Below are 26,594 nucleotides of genomic sequence, written 5' to 3'. Positions count from 1 at the left end.
CCTTTGTTCACGTTTTGGGGACGTGAGTCTTGGTGTTGGTCAGCGTCTTGGGCTGCGTCCTGGGCTGCGTCTTCGGCTGCGTCCAGGGATGCGTCTTGGGCTGCGTCCTGGGCTGCGTCCAGGGCTGCGTCCTGGGCTGCGTCCAGGGCTGCGTCCTGGAGGAAGGTCAAAAGCTGGCTTAGAACTCTAAATTAACTGTAGGGAGAAAGCTTGATAAGCTTACAGTCTTCCTGTCCCCCAGGAATGGGAAGGTATTACTGAATATTGGTCACTACGAGGAGCAGTAGTAGGACCAGAGGCAACAGCACCGGGAGTCATCAACTATTTGCACAACACCTTACGAAACATGTACATCTTTCCTCGAGCATGGCGGCTTTGTCGACATTTAATAAATGTCAACAAAGCAGTTAACATTAAGCAGTTTCTTGCAGCTTGCAACCTTCCCAACCCAAGGTTACTGTTGCTCTTGCAAGGAGCCTCGTAGTGCATAGTACCACCTCAAACAAATCTTAGGCAAGTTGTGCAAGACCTCCATGCGGGATTCCACAGCCTCGTGATGCGAAACCTTTACATCCCAGCCCACGTGAGCGTGGCCACGGTCGCCAGACAAGTCTACTGGAGCCTTAGGGGGTTCGAGTCTCCTTCCCTAATTAGCACTGAAATTGTAATAGGTCTATTGAGATCGAAATGGCGCAGTACAAGGCCGCTATTCACGCCCCGATCAACACGTGTTATGATATATTGACTCACATCACAAACACTTGATGTACTTAACATTCTGGGTGTTAACTGTAATTAGTGATACACTGTCTAAGATTACCATTGGTGAGTGGGGACACAACAGCTGGTGAGTGGAGACCAAACAGCTGGTGAGTGGAGACCAAACAGAGGTGAGTGGGGACACAACAGCTGGTGAGTGGAGACCAAACAGCTGGTGAGTGGAGACCAAACAGAGGTGAGTGGGGACACAAACAGCTGGTGAGTGGAGACCAAACAGCTGGTGAGTGGAGACCAAACAGAGGTGAGTGGGGACACAAACAGCTGGTGAGTGGAGACCAAACAGCTGGTGAGTGGAGACCAAACAGAGGTGAGTGGGGACACAACAGCTGGTGAGTGGAGACCAAACAGCTGGTGAGTGGAGACCAAACAGCTGGTGAGTGGAGACCAAACAGCTGGTGAGTGCAGACCAAACAGCTGGTGAGTGGAGACCAAACAGCTGGTGAGTGGGGACACAACAGCTGGTGAGTGGAGACCAAACAGAGGTGAGTGGGGACACAACAGCTGGTGAGTGGAGACCAAACAGCTGGTGAGTGGGGACACAACAGCTGGTGAGTGGAGACCAAACAGAGGTGAGTGGGGACACAACAGCTGGTGAGTGGAGACCAAACAGAGGTGAGTGGAGACCAAACAGCTGGTGAGTGGAGACCAAACAGCTGGTGAGTGGGGACACAACAGCTGGTGAGTGGAGACCAAACAGAGGTGAGTGGGGACACAACAGCTGGTGAGTGGGGACCAAACAGAGGTGAGTGGGGACACAACAGCTGGTGAGTGGAGACCAAACAGAGGTGAGTGGGGACACAACAGCTGGTGAGTGGAGACCAAACAGAGGTGAGTGGGGACACAACAGCTGGTGAGTGGAGACCAAACAGCTGGTGAGTGGAGACCAAACAGAGGTGAGTGGGGACACAACAGCTGGTGAGTGGAGACCAAACAGCTGGTGAGTGGAGACCAAACAGAGGTGAGTGGGGACACAACAGCTGGTGAGTGGAGACCAAACAGCTGGTGAGTGGAGACCAAACAGCTGGTGAGTGGAGACCAAACAGAGGTGAGTGGGGACACAACAGCTGGTGAGTGGAGACCAAACAGAGGTGAGTGGGGACACAACAGCTGGTGAGTGGAGACCAAACAGAGGTGAGTGGAGACCAAACAGAGGTGAGTGGGGACACAACAGCTGGTGAATGGAGACCAAACAGAGGTGAGTGGAGACTGCTGGAGATCATCTTAGACACAGAATTAGATAGAAAACTTCACAGCTGTACGTTGGAAAAATTCCTGTACGAATTCTTAAATAGAATTCAAACGTCAGCAAGCTAAAGGGTTATTGAAGAAGATATTAGAAAACTGTGAAGAATTGGAAGTTAGTGTTTCTGCCAGCATCGTCACGGGCGAAGATTTGAAGGGAAATTCATAAATGTCTCCCAGACTTCTTGTTTCCAGGTCGGCGTTCGATTCCCGTTGGTCCAAGTGGCTTGAGGTACTGTTCTTTCACTCCATCCTCGTATCCCAGCTCATTGTCCTCGTATCCCAGCTCCTTGTCCTCGTATCCCAGCTCATTGTCCTCGTATCCCAGCTCCTTATCCTCGTGTCCCCAGCTCCTTGTCCTCGTATCCCAGCTCCTTGTCCTCGTACCCCAGCTCCTTGTCCTCGTGCCCCAGCTCATTGTCCTCGTATCCCAGCTCCTTGTCCTCGTGCCCCAGCTCCTTGTCCTCGTGCCCCAGCTCCTTGTCCTCGTACCCCAGCTCCTTGTCCTCGTATCCCAGCTCCTTGTCCTCGTATCCCAGCTCCTTATCCTCGTGTCCCCAGCTCCTTGTCCTCGTATCCCAGCTCCTTGTCCTCGTGTCCCTTCTACTTACTATGTAGTCAAACTGGCGTAGCGCTTTCTCCTGACATTCACCTGTTATTACCTGAGGGTTGTGGCTTACCATCTTCCCGTAAGACCTGACCCAGCTAGTCTCAGGGCTAGGGTCACCCTTGTTAAGAACCTTCCTGTTATGGGATTATCACCATACATCACTCTCGGCTTGGTGTCTGTCAATATGGTTCAGGCCCTGTACTCTGAGCACTGAGTCCTCTCACCCCTGTCTTGCCCTGGACACGTGGGGTGGACACGGGGGGTGGACACGTGGGGTGGACACGTGGGGTGGACACGTGGGGTGGACACGTGGGGTGGACACGGGGGGTGGACACGTGGGGTGGACACGTGGGGTGGACACGTGGGGTGGACACGTGGGGTGGACACGTGGGGTGGACACGTGGGGTGGACACGTGGGGTGGACACGGGGGGTGGACACGTGGGGTGGACACGTGGGGTGGACACGGGGGGTGGACACGTGGGGTGGACACGTGGGGTGGACACGGGGGGAGGACACGTGAGGTGGACACGGGGGGTGGACACGTGGGGTGGACACGGGGGGGTGGACACGTGGGGTGGACACGGGGGATGGACACGTGGGGTGGACACGTGGGGTGGACACGTGGGGTGGACACGGGGGGTGGACACGGGGGGAGGACACGTGGGGTGGACACAGGGGGGGGGGTGGACACGGGAAGGGAGACAGAGATTGTATAAATAGTGAATTCTTTCTGCCTTGTAAAAATAGGAACAAACTGTATTTGTCGGAAAATTGGAGAGATACAAGGTAGATATTTGTTGGTGTTCATATCTGTTGTTTGTACTAGAAGTGTGTGTGTTTGTTTGTACTAGAAGGGTGTGTGTTTGTTTGTACTAGAAGGGGGTGTGTGTTTGTTTGTACTAGAAGAGTGTGTGTTTGTTTGTACTAGAAGGGTGTTTGTTTGTTTGTACTAGAAGAGTGTGTGTTTGTTTGTACTAGAAGAGTGTGTGTTTGTTTGTACTAGAAGGGTGTGTGTTTGTTTGTACTAGAAGAGTGTGTGTTTGTTTGTACTAGAAGGGTGTGTTTGTACTAGAAGGGTGTGTGTTTGTTTGTACTAGAAGAGTGTGTGTTTGTACTAGAAGGGTGTGTGTTTGTTTGTACTAGAAGAGTGTGTGTTTGTACTAGAAGAGTGTGTGTTTGTACAAGAAGGGTGTGTGTTTGTTTGTACTAGAAGGGTGTGTGTTTGTTTGTACTAGAAGAGTGTGTGTTTGTTTGTACTAGAAGAGTGTGTGTTTGTACTAGAAGAGTGTGTGTTTGTACTAGAAGGGTGTGTGTTTGTTTGTACTAGAAGTGTGTGTGTTTGTTTGTACTAGAAGTGTGTGTGTTTGTTTGTACTAGAAGTGTGTGTGTTTGTTTGTACTAGAAGGGTGTGTGTTATTAGCTTTTGGATCCCGCCTTTCTAACCAATCTATTTTCCTCTATATTTCCACATATATTTCTCTCTAACACACACACACACAGGAAGCAGCCCGTAGCAGCTGTCTAACTCCCAGGTACCTATTTACTGCTAGGTGAACAAATGCATCAGGGTGAAAGAAACTCTGCCCATTTGTTCCGCCTTCGCCGGGAATCGATCAGGGCCATTCGGAATACGACCCCCGAGCGCTGACCACTCAGCCGCGAGGCCCCAATGTATGTGTGTGTGTGAAGGGGGGGGGGAAGGTGTACTCACCTATTAATATCTGCAGGATCGAGCATTGACTCTTGGATCCCGCCTTTCTAACCATCGGTTGTTTACAGCAATGACTCCTGTCCCATTTCCCTATCATACCTAGTTTTAAAACTATGAATAGTATTTGCTTCCACAACCTGTTCCCCAAGTGCATTCCATTTCCCCACTACTCTCACGCTAAAAGAAAACTTCCTAACATCTCTGTGACTCATCTGAGTTCCAGCTTCCACCCATGTCCCCTCGTTCTGTTACTATTCCGTGTGAACATTTCGTCTATGTCCACTCTGTCAATCCCCTAGAATATTTTATACGTTCCTATCATATCCCCCCCTCCCTTCTTTTTTCTAGTGTCGTAAGGCTCAGTTCCTTCAGGCGCTCTTCAAACCCCATCCCTCGTCGGTAATCGGTACGACATTTGCCTTCTTCTAGGAGTTGGGCAATTTTCCCGACATAAGTGATTCATTAAAGATCCTTGCCAGAGGCACGCTGAGGGCCTGCGCTGCCTCTTTTAGTATCCACGGTGATACTTTGTCTGGTCCAACCGCTTTAGTTGCATCTAGAGTTGTCAACTGTTTCATTACCTTCCCTGCTGTCACCTCTATATCTGATAGTCATTCATCTAGGGTAACCCCTTCCAACAATGGGAGCTGCTCAGGCTCGGTAGTGAACACTCCATAGAAACTGGCATTCAGTGCCTCACAGATTTCCTTGTCACTTTCAGTATATGCCCCCTCTGTCTTCCTTAGTCTTGTCACTTGGTCGTTCACCGACATTTTTCTTCTTATATGACTGTGTAGTAACTTAGGTTGCTTTTTCGCTTTGATCGCAATATCGTTCTCATAATTTCTTTCTGATGTTCGTCTTATGTTAATGTAATCGTTCCTAGCTCTGTTGTATCTGATCCTGTTGTGTTCTGTCCTTTGTCTTCTGTACTCCACTCCCGCCTGCTCCTCAGTTTTGCTTCCTGACACTGCCTATTAAACCATGGGTTATTATATTCCTTCCTGCTTTTTCCTTTACTGTTGGTATAAATCTCTCTTCGGCCTCCTGGCATTTCCGTGTGACTAGGTCCATCATATCTTGGACTGTTTTTCCACTAATTTCTTCCTCCCACTGCACTTCACCCAGATTGTCCCTTATCCTCATATAGTCCCCTTTCCTGTAGTCAACTCTCCTTTCCCAGATCTCTTGTCCCATGGTCACAAGTTTGAGTGCCATCATGTAGTCAAAGACTAGGACACAATGGTCGCTGGCCCCTAGAGGTATTTCATGTTCTTAATTCTCGTTCTACGTTCTGGGTGAAAATCAGGTCTAATAGGCTCGGTGCATCTCTTCCTCTTTCCCTTGTGTCTTCCTTCACATGTTGTGTTAAGAAATTCCTGTCTATATCATTTACTAACTTTGCTCCCCACGTTTCGTCCCCTCCATGGGGATTCCTTGAGTCCCAATTTATCTCTCCGTGATTTAGGTCCCCCATGATCAGCATCTTCGCTCTCATTCTGTGGGCTAGTGTTGCTGCCTTCTGCAGTTCATCTATACATGTCTTGTTGCTGTCCTCGTACTCCTGCCTGGGTCTTCTACTGTTTGGTGGGGGATTGTAGATTACCAAGATCACAATCTTCCTCCCATCTGCTGTCAGAGTTCCGTGTATGGAGCTTGTGCACTCATTGGTACCCAGATTTCCCAGGTCTTCAAACTTCCATTTCCACTTTATTAGGAGTGCCACTCCCCCTCCCTGTCTCTGTGTCCTCTCTTTTCTTATCACCTGGTACCCCTCTGGAAAGATTGTATACGAGATCATGTCATTTATTTCATTTTCCACTATTGCAACTCTGTCAGGATCTACCTCACTAACTCTTTCTTGTGTATGTATTCACCTATTTGTGCTTGCGAGGGTTTGAGCTCTGCTCTTTCGGCCCGCCTCTGAACTGTCAATCAATCAACTGTCACTAACTACCAACTTTTTTTCCCCCTCCTCCACACACACACACACACACCCAGTGCGCGTGCCCCTAGTGTTAAATAACCTGTCTTTATCTACCCTGTCGATTCCCATGAGAATCTTGAATGTGGTGATCATGTCCCCCCTAACACTTCTCTCTTCTAACGAAGTGAGGTTTAATTCCCGTAGTCTCTCCTCGTAGCTCATACCTCTCAGCTCGGGTACTAGTCTGGTGGCAAACCTTTGAACCTTTTCCAGTGTAGTCTTATGCTTGACTAGATATGGACTCCATGCTGGAGCCGCATACTCCAGGATTGGTCTGACATATGTGGTATATAATGTTCTGAAAGATTCCTTACACAAGTTTCTAAATGCCGTTCTTATGTTAGCCAACCTGGCATATTCCGCTGATGTTATCCTCTTGATATGAGCTTCAGGGGACAGATCTGGCGTGATATCAACCCCCAGGTCTTTCTCTCTCTCTGACTCTTGAAGTATTTCATCTCCCAAATGATAACTTGTATCTGGTCTCCTGCTTCCTACCCCTATCTTCATTACATTACATATGCTTGGGTTAAACTCTAACAATCATTTGTTCGACCATTCCTGCAGCTTGCCCAGGTCTTCTTAAAGCCTCAAGCTGTCCTCCTCTGTCTTAATCCTTCTCATAATTTTGGCGTCGTCAGCAAACATTGAGAGGAATGAGTCTATACCCTCTGGGAGATCATTTACGTATATCAGAAACAGGATAGGTCCAAGTACAGAGCCCTGTGGGACTCCACTGGAGACTTCACGCCAGTCTGAGGTCTCACCCCTCACTGTAACTCTCTGCTTCCTATTGCTTAGGTACTCCCTTATCCACTGGAGCGCCCTACCAGTTACTCCTGCCTGTTTCTCCAGCTTATGCATCAGCCTTTTATGGGGTACTGTGTCAAAGGCTTTCTGACAGTCCAAAAAAATGCAGTCCGCCCATCCTTCTCTTTCTTGCTTAATCTTTGTCACCTGATCGTTGAATTCAATTAAGCCTGTAAGGCAAGATTTACCCTCCCTGAACCCATGTTGATGGGTTGTCACGAAGTCTGGTGTGTGTGAGTGTGTGTGTGTGTGTGTGTGTGTGTGTGTGTGTGTGCGTGTGTGTGTGTGTGTGTGTGTGTGTGTGTGTGTGTGTGTGTGTGTGTGTGTGTGTGTGTGTGTGTGTGTGTGCGTGTGTACTCACCTAGTTGTACTCACCTAGTTGTGTCTGCAGGATCGAGCATTGACTCTTGGATCCCGCCTTTCGAGCATCGGTTGTTTACAGCAATGACTCCTGTCCCATTTCCCTATCATACCTGGTTTTAAAATTATGAATAGTATTTGCTTCCACAACCTGTTCCCCAAGTGCATTCCATTTTCCCACTACTCTCACGCTAAAAGAAAACTTCCTAACATCTCTGTGACTCATCTGAGTTTCCAGCTTCCATCCATGTCCCCTCGTTCTGTTACTATTCCGTGTGAACATTTCGTCTATGTCCACTCTGTCAATCTCTCTGAATATTTTATATGTTCCAATCATGTCCCCCCTCTCCCTTCTTCTTTCTAGTGTCGTAAGGCACAGTTCCCTCAGGCGCTCCTCATACCTCATCCCTCGTAGCTCTGGGACGAGTCTCGTTGCAAACCTCTGAACCTTGTCCAGTTTCATTATATGCTTCTTCAGAAGGGGACTCCATGATGAGGCGGCATACTCTAAGACTGGCCTCACGTAGGCAGTGTAAAGCGCCCTAAATGCCTCCTTACTTAGGTTTCTGAATGATGTTCTAACTTTTGCCAGTGTAGAGTACGCTGCTGTCGTTATCTTATTTATATGTGCCTCAGGAGATAGATTAGGTGTTACGTCCACCCCCAGGTCTCTTTCACGTGTCGTTACAGGTAGGCTGTTCCCCTTCATTGTGTACTGTCCCTTTGGTCTCCTATCTCCTAGTCCCATTTCCATAACTTTACATTTGCTCGTGTTGAATTCCAGTAGCCATGTGTGTGTGTGTGTACCTCACCAGACTAGGGATGGTAAGCAGGAATGTGTGTGGCGGGGCGGCCTTGACTTGACCAATGACGGAAGTCATCTTAAAGATGAAGGAGTCTGGTCCCTCCTCGTCCATCCGCCCGTGGCTACACCACCGCCACCACCACGCCATCACCCTCCTCCTGCTCGCTACAACGCTGCCACGGGAGACATCTCCCGTCACGCAGGGTGCAGTCGCACCTCCACAGATCTCCAGTATCAGCTCTTGATACTGGTAATGGCTCAAAAGGGCCACCACTTACGGGCTATTCATGCCCGTGCCACCTTTTGGGTGGCTTAATCTTTATCAATCATCTATCAATCAATCCTCGCTGCCTCCCAACTTTACCTTACAAAGGTGTCACCACCTTGTGTACAGGTGCAGCTGTAAGGTGTCAACCATGCAGCTGCCAAATCAGCCGAGTATGATTGTAAGTGTTTTGTTTTTAGGGCCTATGAGAGAAGTGCGGAAGTTGGGAAAACTGTACAGTACACTCTGATGGGGTGACACACTCTGATGGGGTGACACACTCAGATGGGGTGACACACTCTGATGGGGTGACACACTCTGATGGGGTGACACACTCTGATGGGGTGACACACTCTGATGGGGTGACACACTCAGACGGGGTGACACACTCAGATGGGGTGACACACTCTGATGGGGTGACACACTCAGACGGGGTGACACACTCAGACGGGGGTGACACACTCAGACGGGGGTGACACACTCAGATGGGGTGACACACGCAACTGTATCCTGGAAGGCTGGAGAAGGAGGGGGACTCTGTCAGACCTGGAGGAAAGAGGAGCTAGTGACGTGTGAAGGACATAGAGTAAGACTGAGAGCCGGAGCCCAATAGATGCACCCAACCCCACCCTGAGCCCTTGCATGTATACGCACATAGAAGCAGGCGCCTATGCCCAAATACCACGTCTAAAATCATCGATGGTAATTGGCCATCAATAATGTAAAAATTACCCCACATCCAATCACTTGTCAGCATTTTTAATGAGATATTCTTTATCAGAAATTTACCCGCATGTATTGGAGAAGATGTTGGACAGGTGTTCTGCCGTGTGTGGGAGTAGAACACAGCTGCGCCTGCATGCTGTGTGTGGGTGTAGGAGAACACAGCTGCGCCTGCATGCTGTGTGTGGGTGTAGGAGAACACAGCTGCGCCTGCATGCTGTGTGTGGTGTAGGAGAACACAGCTGCGCCTGCATGCTGTGTGTGGTGTAGGAGAACACAGCTGCGCCTGCATGCTGTGTGTGGTGTAGGAGAACACAGCTGCGCCTGCATGCTGTGTATGGTGTAGGAGAACACAGCTGCGCCTGCATGCTGTGTGTGGTGTAGGAGAACACAGCTGCGCCTGCATGCTGTGTATGGTGTACAACACAGCTGCGACTGCATGACGTGTGTGGTGTAGGAGAACACAGCTGTGACTGCATGACATGTGTGGTGTAGGAGAACACAGCTGCGCCTGCATGCTGTGTGTGGGTGTAGGAGAACACAGCTGCGCCTGCATGCAGTGTGTGGGTGTAGGAGAACACAGCTGCGCCTGCATGTTGTAGAACGTCGACTTGCTTTATCTAAGTCGTATTTTCATCTAGCAAGAACTATGTCTGTCGATCATTCGCCTGGCCGTGGCGCTGCGCACGCTGCCACGTCCAGGATCTAACCTACACCTGTTTAGTATTCATGCCTGCCTTCCAGCAGCCGTCTGCCTCGTGTGGCTGCCTTCCTGCAGCTGTCTGCCTCGTGTGGCTACCTTCCAGCAGCCGTCTGCCTCGTGTGGCTGCCTTCCAGCAGCCGTCTGTCTCGTGTGGCTACCTTCCAGCAGCCGTCTGCCTCGTGTGGCTGCCTTCCAGCAGCCGTCTGCCTCGTGTGGCTGCCTTCCTGCAGCTGTCTGCCTCGTGTGGCTACCTTCCAGCAGCCGTCTGCCTCGTGTGGCTGCCTTCCAGCAGCCGTCTGCCTCGTGTGGCTGCCTTCCTGCAGCCGTCTGCCTCGTGTGGCTGCCTTCCTGCAGCTGTCTGCCTCGTGTGGCTACCTTCCAGCAGCCGTCTGCCTCGTGTGGCTGCCTTCCAGCAGCCGTCTGTCTCGTGTGGCTACCTTCCAGCAGCCGTCTGCCTCGTGTGGCTGCCTTCCAGCAGCCGTCTGTCTCGTGTGGCTGCCTTCCAGCAGCCGTCTGCCTCGTGTGGCTGCCTTCCAGCAGCCGTCTGCCTCGTGTAGCTGCCTTCCAGCAGCCGTCTGCCTCGTGTAGCTGCCTTCCAGCAGCCGTCTGCCTCGTGTGGCTGCCTTCCAGCAGCCGTCTGTCTCGTGTGGCTGCCTTCCAGCAGCCGTCTGTCTCGTGTGGCTGCCTTCCAGCAGTCGTCTGCCTCGTGTGGCTGCCTTCCAGCAGCCGTCTGCCTCGTGTAGCTGCCTTCCAGCAGCCGTCTGCCTCGTGTAGCTGCCTTCCAGCAGCCGTCTATCTCGTGTGGCTGCCTTCCAGCAGCCGTCTGCCTCGTGTAGCTGCCTTCCAGCAGCCGTCTGCCTCGTGTAGCTGCCTTCCAGCAGCCGTCTATCTCGTGTGGCTGCCTTCCAGCAGCCGTCTGCCTCGTGTAGCTGCCTTCCAGCAGCCGTCTGCCTCGTGTAGCTGCCTTCCAGCAGCCGTCTATCTCGTGTGGCTGCCTTCCAGCAGCCGTCTGCCTCGTATGGCTGTCTTCCAGCACTTGAGTCGTCTTCTTCTGATGTGTTATGATCGAGCTCGACCACCAGCAGGAGACGGGGGGGAAGGGGCTGCCTGCTGACGCTCCTGCTGTCTACTCAGCACCCAGGAAGCAGGTGGTAAAGGCGTCCTGACCTGTTCACTCCTGCTGACCCGACATGCTAACTGCTGCTAAGCTGCCGCAGTTAATGAAATTGTTAGCACTATTATGTTGTTGTTGTTGTTGATATAGGGACGAGGACGATCGTGGGATCGGGTGCGCCCCGGCGTACCCAGTAAGGGTTAATCGCGAAGCCCGGAAAGGCGAAACGCCAAGCCAAATCGCGAAACAAGTGACGTCACTCACTGGAAACTAATATGCCTCGCGGCAAAGAAACGCGGACAGGCAGATGATGGAGGAGCCCCGCGGGAGTCCCGCAGGGGGAGCAGCACAGGCCCCGCCCCATACAGAGAACACTCGGCAGTAAAACCCAGATCTTTCCCAAGATCTTTCTCTCTATTTGACTCTTGCAGGATATCACCTCCTAGATCGAACCTTCTGTTCAGTCTTCTGCTCCCTTCGCCTAATTTCATTACTTTGCACTTTCCTGAGTTGAACTTTAGTAGCCATTTTCTAGACCATTCCTCCAGTTTGTCCAGGTCATCCTGTAGTCTCTGTCTATCTTCATCTGTTTTGATTCTTCTCATAATATCTGCATCATCAGGACTGAGAGGAATGAGTCTATACCCACTGGAAGATCGTTTCCATATATGAGAAACAGGATGGGGCCAATTACAGAGCCCTGTGGGACTCTGCTGGTGACATCTCGCCACTCTGATGTCTCTCCCCTCACAGTTACTCGTTGTTACCTGTTGCTTAAGTACTCCCTTATCCACTGGAGCACCTTCCCTTTTACTCCTGCCTGTTGCTCCAACTTTTGAAGCAGCCTTTTATGGGGTACTGTGTCAAAGGCTTTCTGACAGTCCAAGAAAATGTAGTCTGCCCACCCTTCTCTTTCTTGCATAATTTTTGTTACTTGGTCATAGAATTCTGTTAAGCCAGTGAGGCACGATTTACCATCTCTGAACCCATGCTGGTGGTGTCTTACAAAGCTATTTCCCTCCAGATGCTCTACGAGCCTTTTTCTCACGATTTTCTCCATCACCTTGTGTGGTATACAAGTTAGGGAAACTGGCCTGTAGTTCAGTGCCTCTTGCCTGTCACCCTTTTTGTGTATTGGGATATTTGTATATTAGTATCCATGGTGAGATTCTGTCAGGCCCAACAGCCTTTGTCATGTTCAACTCCAGCAGACACCTTTTGACCTCATCACTGGTGAGGTCAAATTCCTCCAAGGTTGCTTGATTTGCCTCCCCCTCATCTAGTACAGGGGCTTTTCCTTTTTTTGTGAAAACCTCCTGGAATCTCTTGTTGAGTTCTTCACACACACCTCCTTGTCATTCTCTGTGTATCTGTTCTCCCCTTTTCTCAGTTTCATCACTTGTTCCTTCGACTCGGTTGGGTCTTGGCTTTATTCGTGATGTCATTTTCATACTGTCTCTCTGCATCTCTCATAACTCTGAGGTACTCATTTCTGGCCCTCTGGTATCTCTCCCTGCTCTCTGGTGTTCTGTTATTCCTCTAGTTTCTCCATGTTCTTGTACTCAATTGCTCTGCTACCTTACATTCCTGATTGAAGCATGCCTTCTTCTGTTGCTTCTCATTATTCTCCTTTTGGACCGGGATAAACCTGTCTGCGGCTTCCTGGCACTTCTGGATGACATAGTCCATCATAACCTGTACAGTCTTTTCCCTGAGTTCTGTTTCCCATGGTATTCCCATTAGGAAGTTTCTCATCTCGTCATACTTTCCTCTTCGGTAATTTAGTCTTTTCCCTTCCAATCCCATCCTTGGATAGGTTATCCCTACCTCCACCAGATACTCAAATGTCAATACACTGTGGTCACTCATTCCTATGGGGGCTTCAAGTTAGACTTCCCTTATTTCTGACTCATTCAAAGTGAAAATCAGGTCGAGTCTAGCTGGTTCGTCATTGCCTCTCATTCTTGTGGGTTCCTTGACATACTGGCTCAGAACGTTCCTTGTTGCCACTTCCAAGAGTTTAGCTCTCCATGTATCTGCACCACCATGTGGGTCCCCATTCTCCCAGTCTATCTTTCCATAGTTGAAATCGCTCATGATTAAGAGTCATGAGCCATTCCTGCAGGCAACTGAAGCTGCTCTCTCTATTATATTATTGGTTGCCATGTTGTTCCTATCAAACTCCTGTCTAGGTCTTCTGTCATTTAGGGGAGGGTTGTAAATGACTGCCACTATTATCTTAGGTCCACCCATTGTTATAGTTCCTGTTATGTAATCTCTGAATCCGTCACAGCCTGGAATTTCCATCTCATTAAAACTCCGGTCCTTCCTTATCAGTAGGGCCACTCCTCCTCCTCCTCCTCCTCCTTCTCTCTTTGCTTACTATATAGTAGTCCTTGGATATATATACATATATAATCCACAATACAGTAGAGTATAGTGGATTATATATAAAATATGTGTATTCCTTGTACAAGGAATGTACCCTGGTCTCTTAAAGAACTGTAGGGGGGATGACACCAAATATTTGACACTTGACTCCATGAGAATATTATGTGGGAGTCTATAATTGCAAATATTTCTTAAAGCATTATCAAATGTCGACCCCCGACAAGTTTATGTCTGTTCTGAACCCTTGACCAGTCCTCCTGCAAAGATGATTGTGTATGTGTGTGTACTCACCTAATTGCACCTAATTGTGCTTGCGGGGGTTGAGCTCTGGCTCTTTGGTCCAGCCTCTCAACTGTCAATCAACAGGTGTACAGATTCCTGAGCCTACTGGGCTCTATCATATCTACACTTGAAACTGTGTATGGAGTCAGCCTCCACCACATCACTTCCTAATGCATTCCATTTGTCTACCACTCTGACACTAAAAAAGGTCTTTCTAATATCTCTATGGCTCATTTGGGCACTCAGTTTCCACCTGTGTCCCCTTGTGCGTGTGCCCCTTGTGTTAAATAGTCTGTCTTTATCTACCCTATCAATTCCCTTCAGAATCTTGAATGTGGTGAGCATGTCCCCCCTAACTCTTCTGTCTTCCAGCGAAGTGAGGTTTAATTCCCGTAGTATCTCCTCGTAGCTCATACTTCTCAGCTCGGGTACTAGTCTGGCGGCAAACCTTTGAACCTTTTCCAGTTTGGTCTTATCCTTGACTAGATATGGACTCCATGCTGGGGCTGCATACTCCAGGATTGGTCTGACATATGTGGTATACAAAGTTCTGAATGATTCCTTACACAAGTTTCTGAATGCCGTTCGTATGTTGGCCAACCTGGCATATGCCGCTGATGTTATCCTCTTGACATGGGCTGCAGGGGATAGGTCTGGCGTGATATTAACCCCCAGGTCTTTTTCTCTCTCTGACTCTTGAAGAATTTCATCTCCCAGATGATACCTTGTATCTGGCCTCCTGCTCCCTACACCTATCTTCATTACATTACATTTGGTTTGGTTAAACTCTAACAACCATTTGTTCGACCATTCCTTCAGCTTGTCTAGGTCTTCTTGAAACCTCAAGTAGTCCTCCTCTGTCTTAATCTTTCTCATAATTTTGGCGTCGTCAGCAAACATTGAGAGAAATGAATCTATACCCTCTGGGAGATCATTTAAATATATCAGAAACAAGATAGGACCGAGTACAGAGCCCTGCGGGACTCCACTGGTGACTTCACGCCAATCTGAGGTCTGACCTCTCACCGTAACTCTCTGCTTCCTAGTGCTTAGGTACTCCCTTATCCACTGGAGCACCTTACCAGCTACACCTGCCTGTCTCTCCAGCTTATGTACCAGCCTCTTATGCGGTACTGTGTCAAAGGCTTTCCAACAATCCAAGAAAATGCAGTCTGCCCAGCCTTCTCTTTCTTGCTTAATCTGTGTCACCTGATCGTAGAATTCTATTAAGCCTGTCAGGCAAGATTTACCCTCCCTGAACCCATGTTGGCGATTTGTCACGATGTCTCTTCTCTCCAGATGTGTTACCAGGTTTTTTCTCACGATCTTCTCCATCACCTTGCATGGTATACAAGTCAAGGACACTGGCCTGTAGTTCAGTGCCTCTTGTCTGTCGCCCTTTTTGTATATTGGTACTACATTAGCAGTCTTCCATATTTCTGGTAGGTCTCGTGTCTCCAATGACCTACTATATACTATGGAGAGCGGCAAGCAAAGTGCCTCTGCACACTCTTTCAGTACCCATGGCGAGATCCCGTCTGGACCAACAGCTTTTCTAACATCCAGATCCAGCAGGTGTCTCTTGACCTCCTCTCTCGTAATTTCGAACCCTTCCAAGGCCGCCTGGTTTACTTCCCTTTCTCTTAGCACAGTGACCTCACCTTGTTCTATTGTGAAGACATCCTGAAACCTCTTGTTGAGTTCATCACACACCTCTTTGTCATTCTCTGTATACCAGTCCTCGCCTGTTCTAAGTTTCATTACCTGTTCTTTCACTGTTGTTTTCCACCTGATGTGACTGTAGAGTAGCTTTGGTTCGGTCTTGGCTTTGTTTGCTATATCATTTTCATAGCTTTTCTCTGCTTCTCTTCTCACCCTAACATACTCATTTCTAGTTCTCAGGTATCTCTCTCTATTTTCTGGTGTTCTGTTATTCCGGAAGTTCCTCCACGCCCTTTTGTTCAGTCCCTTTGCTACCATACATGCCCTATTATACCATGGATTCTTCTGTTGCTTCTCGGATTTTTCCCTTTGGGCCGGGATGAACCTGTTTACTGCCTCCTGACACTTTTGGGTGACATAGACCATCATATCTTGTACAGACTTATCTTTGAAGTCTGTGTCCTAAGGTATTTCACTTAGGAAACTTCTCATCTCGTCATAATTCCCCTTTCGGTATGCCAGCCTTTTGTTTCCTAGTTCTTTTTTGGGGGGAGATAATTCCTAGTTCTACCAGGTACTCAAAGTTCAATACTCTGTGATCACTCATTCCCAAGGGTGCTTCCATCTTAACTTCCCTTATATCCCACTCATTTAGGGTAAATATCAAATCAAGCATGGCTGGTGTGTGTGCGTGTGTGCGTGTGTGTGTGTGTGTGTGTGTGTGTGTGTGTGTGTGTGTGTGTGTGTGTGTGTGTGTGTGTGTGTGTGTGTGTGTGTGTGTGTGTGTGTGTGTGTCAATATTGGCAGTGGTAAAGGTTAAATGTGCTCTTCAGGCAGCCAGTAACCATCAATCAGGGACTAGAACAGCAAACTCGTTGCCACAGCACCAATTGGTTAATGACTCAACCACTCACCTCCCCCAAGATGCAACACTTGACTGCCTCCCGGATGCCTGTCTAGGACACTGTACATGTGTCCTTGTCTCTAGGACACTGGGTGCCAGTACATGTGTCCTAAAATATACATATGTTGATAGGAGAGGGTTTCAGTAGTCCCAGAGTTGTCGATTTAGCATTTATCCTACGTTGATTTCACGTTGATCCTTCGTTAATTTGACGTTGATTTACCGTTGATGCAATGTTACTGGAGGATGTTCTGCCGCCGGGGCAGAAGAACAGAAGAACTTGAGGAGAACATTCCGCCGTAATGTTCTCCACAAGTTAGTATTTACGAGAACTCTCTCAGGAAGTCTGTGCAATAATGTGCATTATAGGTGCAATTGATCTGTTTTTATGTATTTTGTTCTTTGCCTGTGTAAGTGGCCATTGACTCGCCCTCCGTGGCACTGCTTGGAGTGATTGCTGTCTCTTTCTGCTGCCCGATAATGGAGAAAATACATTCAATGGTTTTTATTTTTCGTTAAAATCTGCTGTACCGTTCAGGCACTAGAGCTGCCTCAGCAGTTGTGCCGGCTCGCTATACACATATACACGGATCGTATACAATCCGTGTGGGCAGAATATTCTAGAGTAATGCCAATTCTAGGTCGAGCTTACCACGTCATTCTTGGAGAGTGTGCCTGTGAGAGTTTGAGAAGTTGGAATACAATGTAATTGGTATAAGGAATTGAGCTCGGAAAATTTCTAAGAATTTTCTTTATTCTTTAACCTTTATTCCTGTCGTGATATTCAACTAGGTCGCCTGAGGAAGGACTTGCTTAGTTAACACACCAGTGTAGTAACCAGCTCATTCCTCACTTTGGGACCATGAATGAACAATTGACTAGACGCGAGCAAACGCCGAGACCCCAATGAAAATTGAAATCCCCTCCACTAGGCCGCCGACCTTCGCCATTCGCCGAAGCGAATCTAACGAGTAGGTCACGGGCTCTCACAACAATAATTTATTGTTGTGTGGTGCCGTATATTTGATCCAAAGCTCAGAATCAGTCTCAATTTTATTAGTCGAGTGTGAAGAACACTTGCATAACAATAATAATGTGTGGGGGTGTAACGAAAAGACAGTGTTAACCATAACAACTTAGTTTATTCAATAAAGTACTAACTACTACAACAAAACAAAAGAAATGTCAATGACGTTACTGGAAATCCTTCCTGTGACACTATCAATGACAGCTAGACACCAGCCCCACGGACTGCATAATGAACTAACTCGAACATAAGCGTGACCACAGAGGAATCAACAAGAAACAAGAACTAACAGATCTATAATCACAATTACAACAAATGACACAGTGGGTTCTGAAATACGTCTCCAGTAACCTCCTAACTGTTCTACGCCTCAGTGCAGTCTACTCCTGCAACAGCGGTTGCAATGTAATCAAATCAGTAGTCTTTCAATGACAACAATAACTAATGGGTTCACTGGCAACTCCAGCACCCTTCCTCAAATTACTCCTTACGTTAACACTCCGTCCCACGGACGATCAACAATCAATAACAATTGATTTACGTTAATAACACAATAGCATTTACGTTAATTTAATAACTCTTACAACTGTCACTAGTAACGCGGAAATTACACAACACTCTACCCGTCGAGCATTCAGTGAGTAAATCCCATTAATCCCTGTACTACCAGACAGCTGATTAATCTCTTTACTAGTTACGTTAATTTACATTAATCGGTTACTAATCACTCAGCGATGGTAAACTCTGATTTACAATGTCCAAAGTGCTAAGAGAACGGTAATCACTCGTGATTACCTTTAGAGTAATTAATTACTATCCTCAAGATCAATAATTAAACAATTAAAATACGCAACCTTTCACACTGGCTCAGCAATTTACATTAAGGTATGAATTCCGTCTGAGCCTTCCATACTCAGACCAATTCAGGTGGCTAATAACAGTAATTAGCACCACGTTTACGTTATTCTAAAATGACGTTACTCCTCCCACGAGTCAATTAAGTGCCGGTACTTCCGGGCAGATAATAAGACATATGTGTATCCACCCTGGCTGACACCTGTGTAGTCCCACACCAACTGTTTGCCCCTTTTCGAAGGGGCAAACAGTTGGTCTCCGCTGGGCACTAAGCTGAGACGAGGCTTCTCTTGATAATGTCATTGACCTCGTTGTGTCTTGCATGCCAGCCCTTTGTGCTTCCGCAATGCAACCTATGCAGTCCGTATTGGTCTGCTTCCACCCTGTTGCAAATACACTTGTATTAGTGTGAATGTGGGCACCAAGGCGGAGGGCCACTGCTACACGAAGGGATGCTGGATCTAGACGCGTGCCCATTGCTGACATGGGTAGTGCTAGGAGGAAGTCTCCTGCATGGGGGGCATGCACTGCTCTGAGGCGGGCTTTCTCCTTGTCTGATGTTGCGGCGCTGAGCATGGCATCACCTACTTTTCCACTAGTGGGTGGCCCCAGCTGAACTGTTTATGTTTTTTGTGTTGGCTCTATGATGGGTGTTGGGGCTGCAAGAGCATCCCACTGACTTGAACATTCAGTGAAAGGAAGATTGTGTATTCCTGCTGAATCACTCCGGGGTTCTGGTAGGTTATCTCTTACGAGGTCGTGCGATGCATGGGAGGAGGAAAGGAAGACTGGTAGGTATCGATATATATATATATATATATATATATATATATATATATATATATATATATATATATATATATATATATATATATATATATATATATATATATATATATATATATATATATACCCCTTCTAGGTTTATATATATATATATATATATATATATATATATATATATATATATATATATATATATATATATATATATATATATATATAATATGTGTGTGTGTGTGTGTGTGTTGAATATAACCGAAAAGTAAGATTAATGATCCTAACATGAATCTTCTCAATATTTCTTATGTTTTTCTTCACTATCGAGGGAAGTTGAGAAATTAACTCTCCAAAGTTCATTTTCACACTTTTACGACCACAATTAAAAATGTGAAAATTAACTTCCGAGAGTTAATTATTCAACTTGCATCAACAGTGAAGAAAAACATAAGAAATATTGATACGATTCGTGTTTGAATTATTAATCTTATCTCTTTAGGTCATATTCAACAACATATGTTTACATGAAAGACTGCTACCAAAACACAAACACACATATATATATGAGTTTCTTTAACCCTGATGCATCTGTTTACCTAGCAGTAAATAGGTACCAGGGAGTTACACAGCTGTTACGGGCTGTTTCCTGTGTGTTTGTGTGTGTGTGTGTGTGTGTACTCACCTATTTGTACTCACCTATTTGTGCTTGCAGGATCGAGCATTGACTCTTGGATCCCGCCTTTCCAGCTATCGGTTGTTTACAGCAATGACTCCTGTCCCATTTCCCTATCATACCTAGTTTTAAAAGTATGAATAGTATTTGCTTCCACAACCTGTTCCCCAAGTGCATTCCACTTTTCCACTACTCTCACGCTAAAAGAAAACTTCCTAACATCTCTGTGACTCATCTGAGTTTCCAGTTTCCACCCATGTCCCCTCGTTCTGTTATTATTACGTGTGAACATTTCATCTATCTCCACTTTGTCAATTCCGCTGAGTATTTTATATGTCCCTATCATATCTCCTCTCTCCCTTCTTTTCTCTAGTGTCGTAAGGTTCAGTTCCTTCAGACGCTCTTCATATCCCATCCCTCATAACTCTGGGACAAGCCTCGTCGCAAACCTCTGAACCTTCTCTAGTTTCCTTATGTGTTTTTTCAGGTGGGGACTCCATGATGAGGCGGCATACTCTAAGACTGGTCTCACGTAGGCAGTGTAAAGCGCCCTAAAAGCCTCCTCACTTAGGTTTCTGAATGAAGTTCTAATTTTCGCCAGTGTAGAGTACGCTGCTGTCGTTATCATATTTATATGTGCCTCAGGAGTTAGATTAGGTGTCACATCCACTCCCAGGTCTCTTTCTCGAATCGTTACAGGTAAGCTGTTCCCCTTCATTGTGTACTGTCCCTTTGGTCGCCTATCACCTGACCCCATTTCCATAACTTTACATTTACTGGTGTTAAACTCCAGTAGCCATTTCCCTGACCATCTCTGCAACCTGTTTAAGTCCTCTTGGAGGATCCTACAATCCTCGTCTGTCACAACTCTTGTGTGTGTGTGTGTGTGTGTGTGTGTGTGTGTGTGTGTGTGTGTGTGTGTGTGTGTGTGTGTGTGTGTGTGTGTGTGTGTGTGTGTGTGTGTGTGTACTCACCTAGTTGTGTTTGCGGGGGTTGAGCTCTGGCTCTTTGGTCCCGCCTCTCAACCGTCAATCAACAGGTGTACAGATTCCTGAGCCTATCGGGCTCTGTCATATCTACACTTGAAACTCTGTATGGAGTCAGCCTCCACCACATCACTTCCTAATGCATTCCATTTGTCAACCACTCTGACACTAAAAAAGTTCTTTCTAATATCTCTGTGGCTCATTTGGGCACTCAGTTTCCACCTGTGTCCCCTTGTGCGTGTTCCCCTTGTGTTAAATAGACTGTCTTTATCTACCCTATCAATCCCCTTCAGAATCTAGAATGTGGTGATCATGTCCCCCTAACTCTTCTGTCTTCCAGCGAAGTGAGGTTTAATTCCCGTAGTCTCTCCTCGTAGCTCATACCTCTCAGCTCGGGTACTAGTCTGGTGGCAAACCTTTGAACCTTTTCCAGTTTAGTCTTATCCTTGACTAGATATGGACTCCATGCTGGGGCTGCATACTCCAGGATTGGCCTGACATATGTGGTATACAAAGTTCTGAATGATTCTTTACACAAATTTCTGAATGCCGTTCGTATGTTGGCCAGCCTGGCATATGCCGCTGATGTTATCCGCTTGATATGTGCTGCAGGAGACAGGTCTGGCGTGATATCAACCCCCAAGTCTTTTTCCTTCTCTGACTCCTGAAGAATTTCCTCTCCCAGATGATACCTTGTATCTGGCCTCCTGCTCCCTACACCTATCTTCATTACATTACATTTGGTTGGGTTAAACTCTAACAACCATTTGTTCGACCATTCCTTCAGCTTGTCTAGGTCTTCTTGAAGCCTCAAACAGTCCTCTTCTGTTTTAATCCTTCTCATAATTTTAGCATCGTCTGCAAACATTGAGAGAAATGAATCGATACCCTCCGGGAGATCATTTACATATATCAGAAACAAGATAGGGAATACTATATATATATAGTATTATATATACTATAATATATACTATATACCTCTATATATATACTATATATATACTATACATATAGTATTCCAATACATTTAAAAACTCACATCCCCAGACAAATAAAACAACAGGGGAAAGAAGCCTCTAATTACAAAACATGTTGACTTGATCCCTCCCCCAAGAGGCGGAAGGGGTTGGGCATGGCTCTAAACCCAATTATTGTAGTTAATTATCCTAATGTATTATAATGATAGATTAAGTTTATGTACGGATATTTTCTCCTTGGAATAGTGCGTATAAACGTGGCCTAATTATCTGGATTAATTGGGATTGGATTATTGTGTTATGTTTAGATGGCAGCCTTGACGGCGGGGGGGGGGGCGGGATGGCAGCCTTGACGGCGGAGAGGGGGGGGGATGGCAGCCTTGACGGCGGAGAGGGGGGGATGGCAGCCTTGACGGCGGAGAGGGGGGGATGGCAGCCTTGACGGCGAAGAGGGGGGGATGGCAGCCTTGACGGCGGGGGGGGGGAGGGCAGCCTTGACGGCGGAGGGGGGATGGCAGCCTTGACGGCGGAGAGGGGGGGATGGCAGCCTTGACGGCGGAAGGGGGGGATGGCAGCCTTGACGGCGGAGGGGGGGATGGCAGCTTTGACGGCGGAGGGGGGTGGCAGCCTTGACGGCGGAGGGGGGATGGCAGCCTTGACGGCGGAGGGGGGGATGGCAGCCTTGACGGCGGAGGGGGGGATGGCAGCTTTGGCGGCGGAGGGGGGGATGGCAGCCTTGACGGCGGAGGGGGGATGGCAGCCTTGACGGCAGAGGGGGGATGGCAGCCTTGACGGTTAAGGGGGGGATGGGAGCCTTCACAGAGGAGGAGGATGGCAGCCTTGACGGCGGGGGGGGATGGCAGCCTTGACGGTGGAGGGGGGGATTGCAGCCTTGACGGAGGAGGGGGGAGGGCAGCCTTGACGGCGGAGGGGGATGGCAGCCTTGACGGTGGAGGGGGGATGGCAGCCTTGACGGTGGAGGGGGGGATGGCAGCCTTGACGGGGGAGGGGGGATGGCAGCCTTGACGGCAGAGGGGAAAGGCAGCCTTGACGGCGGAGGGGGGGATGACAGCCATGACGGTGGAGGAGGGATGGCAGCCTTGACGGCGACGGGTAATGCCAGCCTTGACGGAGTGGGGGATGACAGCTTCGACGGCGGAGGGGAATGGCAGCCTTGACGGTGGAGGGGGGATGGCAGCCTTGACGGAGGGGGATGGCAGCCTTGACGGAGGAGAGGGGGATGGCAGCCTTGACGGCGGAGGGGGAGATGGCAGCTTTGACGGAGGAGGGGGGGATGGAAGCCTTGACGGAGGGGGGGATGGCAACTTTGACGGCGGAGTGGGGGATGGCAGCCTTGACGGCTTAGCGGGGATGGCAGCCTTGACAGTGGAGGGGGATGGCAGCCTTGACAGTGGAGGGGGATGGCAGCCTTGACAGTGGAGGGGGATGGCAGCCTTGACAGTGGAGGGGGAGGGATGGCAGTCCTGACAGTGAAGGGGGATGGCAGCCTTGACAGTAAAGGGGGAAGGCAGCCTTGACAGTGAAGGGGGATGGCAGCCTTGACAGTGGAGGGGGAGGGATGGCAGTCTTGACAGTGAAGGGGGATGGCAGCCTTGACAGTGGAGGGGGAGGGATGGCAGTCTTGACAGTGAAGGGGGATGGCAGCCTTGACAGTGAAGGGGGATGGCAGCCTTGACAGTGAAGGGGGATGGCAGCCTTGACAGTGGAGGGGGATGGCAGCCTTGACAGTGGAGGGGGATGGCAGCCCTCATAGGGAAGGGTTGGGAGGGAATTATCAAGGGAAAGCGCCAAGCCATTACGACTATATAGCACTGGGAAGGGGTCAGGATAAGGATTTGGGATGGGACGGAGGGAAGGAATGATGCCCAACCACTTGGACGGTTGGGGATTGAACGCCGACCTGCATGAAGCGAGACCGTCGATCTACCGTCCAGCCCAAGTGATTGGATGATCCAATTTTTTGAATTGCAATTGTCAGATAACTGTATAAAGGCACTGCCGTCAGCTGACTGTGTAAAGGCACTGCCGTCAGCTGACTGTGTAAAAGCACTGCCGTCAGCTGACTGTGTAAAGGCACTGCCGTCAGCTGACTGTGTAAAGGCACTGCCGTCAGCTGACTGTGTAAAGGCACTGCCGTCAGCTGACTGTGTAAAAGCACTGCCGTCAGCTGACTGTGTAAAGGCACTGCCGTCAGCTGACTGTGTAAAGGCACTGCCGTCAGCTGACTGTGTAAAGGCACTGCCGTCAGCTGACTGTGTAAAAGCACTGCCGTCAGCTGACTGTGTAAAAGCACTGCCGTCAACTGACTGTGTAAAAGCACTGCCGTCAGCTGACTGTGTAAAGGCACTGCCGCCAGCTGACTGTGTAAAGGCACTGCCGTCAGCTGACTGTGTAAAGGCACTGCCGTCAGCTGACTGTGTAAAGGCACTGCCGTCAGCTGACTGTGTAAAGGCACTGCCGCCAGCTGACTGTGTAAAGGCACTGCCGTCAGCTGACTGTGTAAAGGCACTGCCACCAGCTGACTGTGTAAAGGCACTGCCGTCAGCTGACTGTGTAAAGGCACTGCCGTCAGCTGACTGTAAAGGCACTGCCGTCAGCTGACTGTAAAGGCACTGCCGTCAGCTGACTGTAAAGGCACTGCCGCCAGCTGACTGTGTAAAAGCACTGCCGTCAGCTGACTGTGTAAAGGCACTGCCGTCAGCTGACTGTGTAAAGGCACTGCCGTCAGCTGACTGTAAAAGCACTGCCGTCAGCTGACTGTAAAGGCACTGCCGTCAGCTGACTGTGTAAAGGCACTGACGTCAGCTGACTGTAAAGGCACTGCCGTCAGCTGACTGTGTAAAGGCACTGACGTCAGCTGACTGTAAAGGCACTGCCGTCAGCTGACTGTAAAGGCACTGCCGTCAGCTGACTGTGTAAAGGCACTGCCGTCAGCTGACTGTGTAAAAGCACTGCCGTCAGCTGACTGAGTAAAAGCACTGCCGTCAGCTGACTGTGTAAAGGCACTGCCGCCAGCTGACTGTGTAAAGGCACTGCCGTCAGCTGACTGTGTAAAGGCACTGCCGCCAGCTGACTGTGTAAAGGCACTGCCGTCAGCTGACTGTGTAAAGGCACTGCCGCCAGCTGACTGTGTAAAGGCACTGCCGTCAGCTGACTGTGTAAAGGCACTGCCGTCAGCTGACTGTGTAAAGGCACTGCCGTCAGCTGACTGTAAAGGCACTGCCGTCAGCTGACTGTCAAGCCACGAATCAGCTTCAGGAAAGCAGAAACCGAAAAAGATTTATTTAAAAGCGATGTGCTTGCAAGCAGGCCGGATGACTGCCTTGCAAGCAGGCCGGATGACTCACTTGCAAGCAGGCCGGATGACTCACTTGCAAGCAGGCCGGATGCCTCACTTGCAAGCAGGCCGGATGACTCACTTGCAAGCAGGCCGGATGACTCACTTGCAAGCAGGCCGGATGCCTCACTTGCAAGCAGGCCGGATGACTCACTTGCAAGCAGGCCGGATGACTCACTTGCAAGCAGGCCGGATGCCTCACTTGCAAGCAGGCCGGATGACTCACTTGTAAGCAGGCCGGATGACTCACTTGTAAGCAGGCCGGATGACTCACTTGTAAGCAGGCCGGATGACTCACTTGTAAGCAGGCCGGATGACTCACTTGCAAGCAGGCCGGATGACTCACTTGTAAGCAGGCCGGATGACTCACTTGTAAGCAGGCCGGATGACTCACTTGTAAGCAGGCCGGATGACTCACTTGCAAGCAGGCCGGATGACTCACTTGCAAGCAGGCCGGATGACTCACTTGCAAGCAGGCCGGATGACTCACTTGTAAGCAGGCCGGATGACTCACTTGTAAGCAGGCCGGATGACTCACTTGTAAGCAGGCCGGATGACTCACTTGTAAGCAGGCCGGATGACTCACTTGCAAGCAGGCCGGATGACTCACTTGCAAGCAGGCCGGATGACTCACTTGTAAGCAGGCCGGATGACTCACTTGTAAGCAGGCCGGATGACTCACTTGTAAGCAGGCCGGATGACTCACTTGCAAGCAGGCCGGATGACTCACTTGTAAGCAGGCCGGATGACTCACTTGTAAGCAGGCCGGATGACTCACTTGTAAGCAGGCCGGATGACTCACTTGCAAGCAGGCCGGATGACTCACTTGCAAGCAGGCCGGATGACTCACTTGTAAGCAGGCCGGATGACTCACTTGCAAGCAGGCCGGATGACTCACTTGCAAGCAGGCCGGATGACTCACTTGTAAGCAGGCCGGATGACTCACTTGTAAGCAGGCCGGATGACTCACTTGTAAGCAGGCCGGATGACTCACTTGCAAGCAGGCCGGATGACTCACTTGTAAGCAGGCCGGATGACTCACTTGCAAGCAGGCCGGATGACTCACTTGCAAGCAGGCCGGATGACTCACTTGCAAGCAGGCCGGATGAACCACTTCAAGACACCCCAGACTTCCCAAATTCACCGTTTGGAAAATATATGCCAAGATTGTGAATCAAGTAATGAAGTCTGAATGAGAAGACTTGACTTCCACGTGCGGTAGAGGAAGGCTTAAGGCTTAATGGTCAGCCTTGATGAAGGGACCAAAAGTCCTCCTCTCTGGGGGAGTAGAGAATTCACCCGTGTGTTTGGTGAATGGTGCTGAGGTGTCTCAGAGAGGGTGCAGGGGTGGGGAGTGGGGTCGGCGGAGTGGGGGGGGGGGGGAAGGGTTGGTGGAAAAGTCAGTCACCCCCACACAGGTGTGGATGAGTCAGCCACCCCCACACAGGTGTGGATGAGTCAGCCACCCCCACACAGGTGTGGATGAGTCAGCCACCCCTACACAGGTGTGGATGAAACAGCCAACCCCACACAGGTGTGGATGAGTCAGCCACCCCTCACACAGGTGTGGATGAATCAGCCACCCCCA

The 26,594-nt window shown here is 49.1% G+C and overlaps 2 protein-coding genes across 5 annotated transcripts in view; one reads left to right on the top strand and one right to left on the bottom strand.

The window, feature by feature from the left end:
- Positions 1–26,594, top strand: part of pHCl-1 (pH-sensitive chloride channel 1) — a 545,535-nt gene that overhangs the window by 342,456 nt on the left and 176,485 nt on the right. The window lies entirely within an intron of this gene.
- LOC138349945 (streptococcal hemagglutinin-like) overlaps positions 16,988–26,594 on the bottom strand; it is a 26,421-nt gene continuing 16,814 nt past the window's right edge. Inside the window, exons 3-6 of the mRNA XM_069299945.1 lie at positions 25,017–26,119; positions 24,557–24,921; positions 23,570–24,266; positions 16,988–17,025 (exon numbers count right to left, since the gene is read on the bottom strand). Of these exons, the coding sequence (XP_069156046.1) occupies positions 16,988–17,025; positions 23,570–24,266; positions 24,557–24,921; positions 25,017–26,119 (2,203 nt within the window). The remainder of the gene's footprint in view (positions 17,026–23,569; positions 24,267–24,556; positions 24,922–25,016; positions 26,120–26,594) is intronic.

This window comes from Procambarus clarkii, chromosome 43 (genome assembly GCF_040958095.1).
Source record: "Procambarus clarkii isolate CNS0578487 chromosome 43, FALCON_Pclarkii_2.0, whole genome shotgun sequence".
NCBI lineage: Eukaryota > Metazoa > Arthropoda > Malacostraca > Decapoda > Cambaridae > Procambarus > Procambarus clarkii.
The sequence above is the reverse complement of the archived record's forward strand: the minus strand, read 5'-3'. Positions and strand labels throughout refer to the sequence as shown.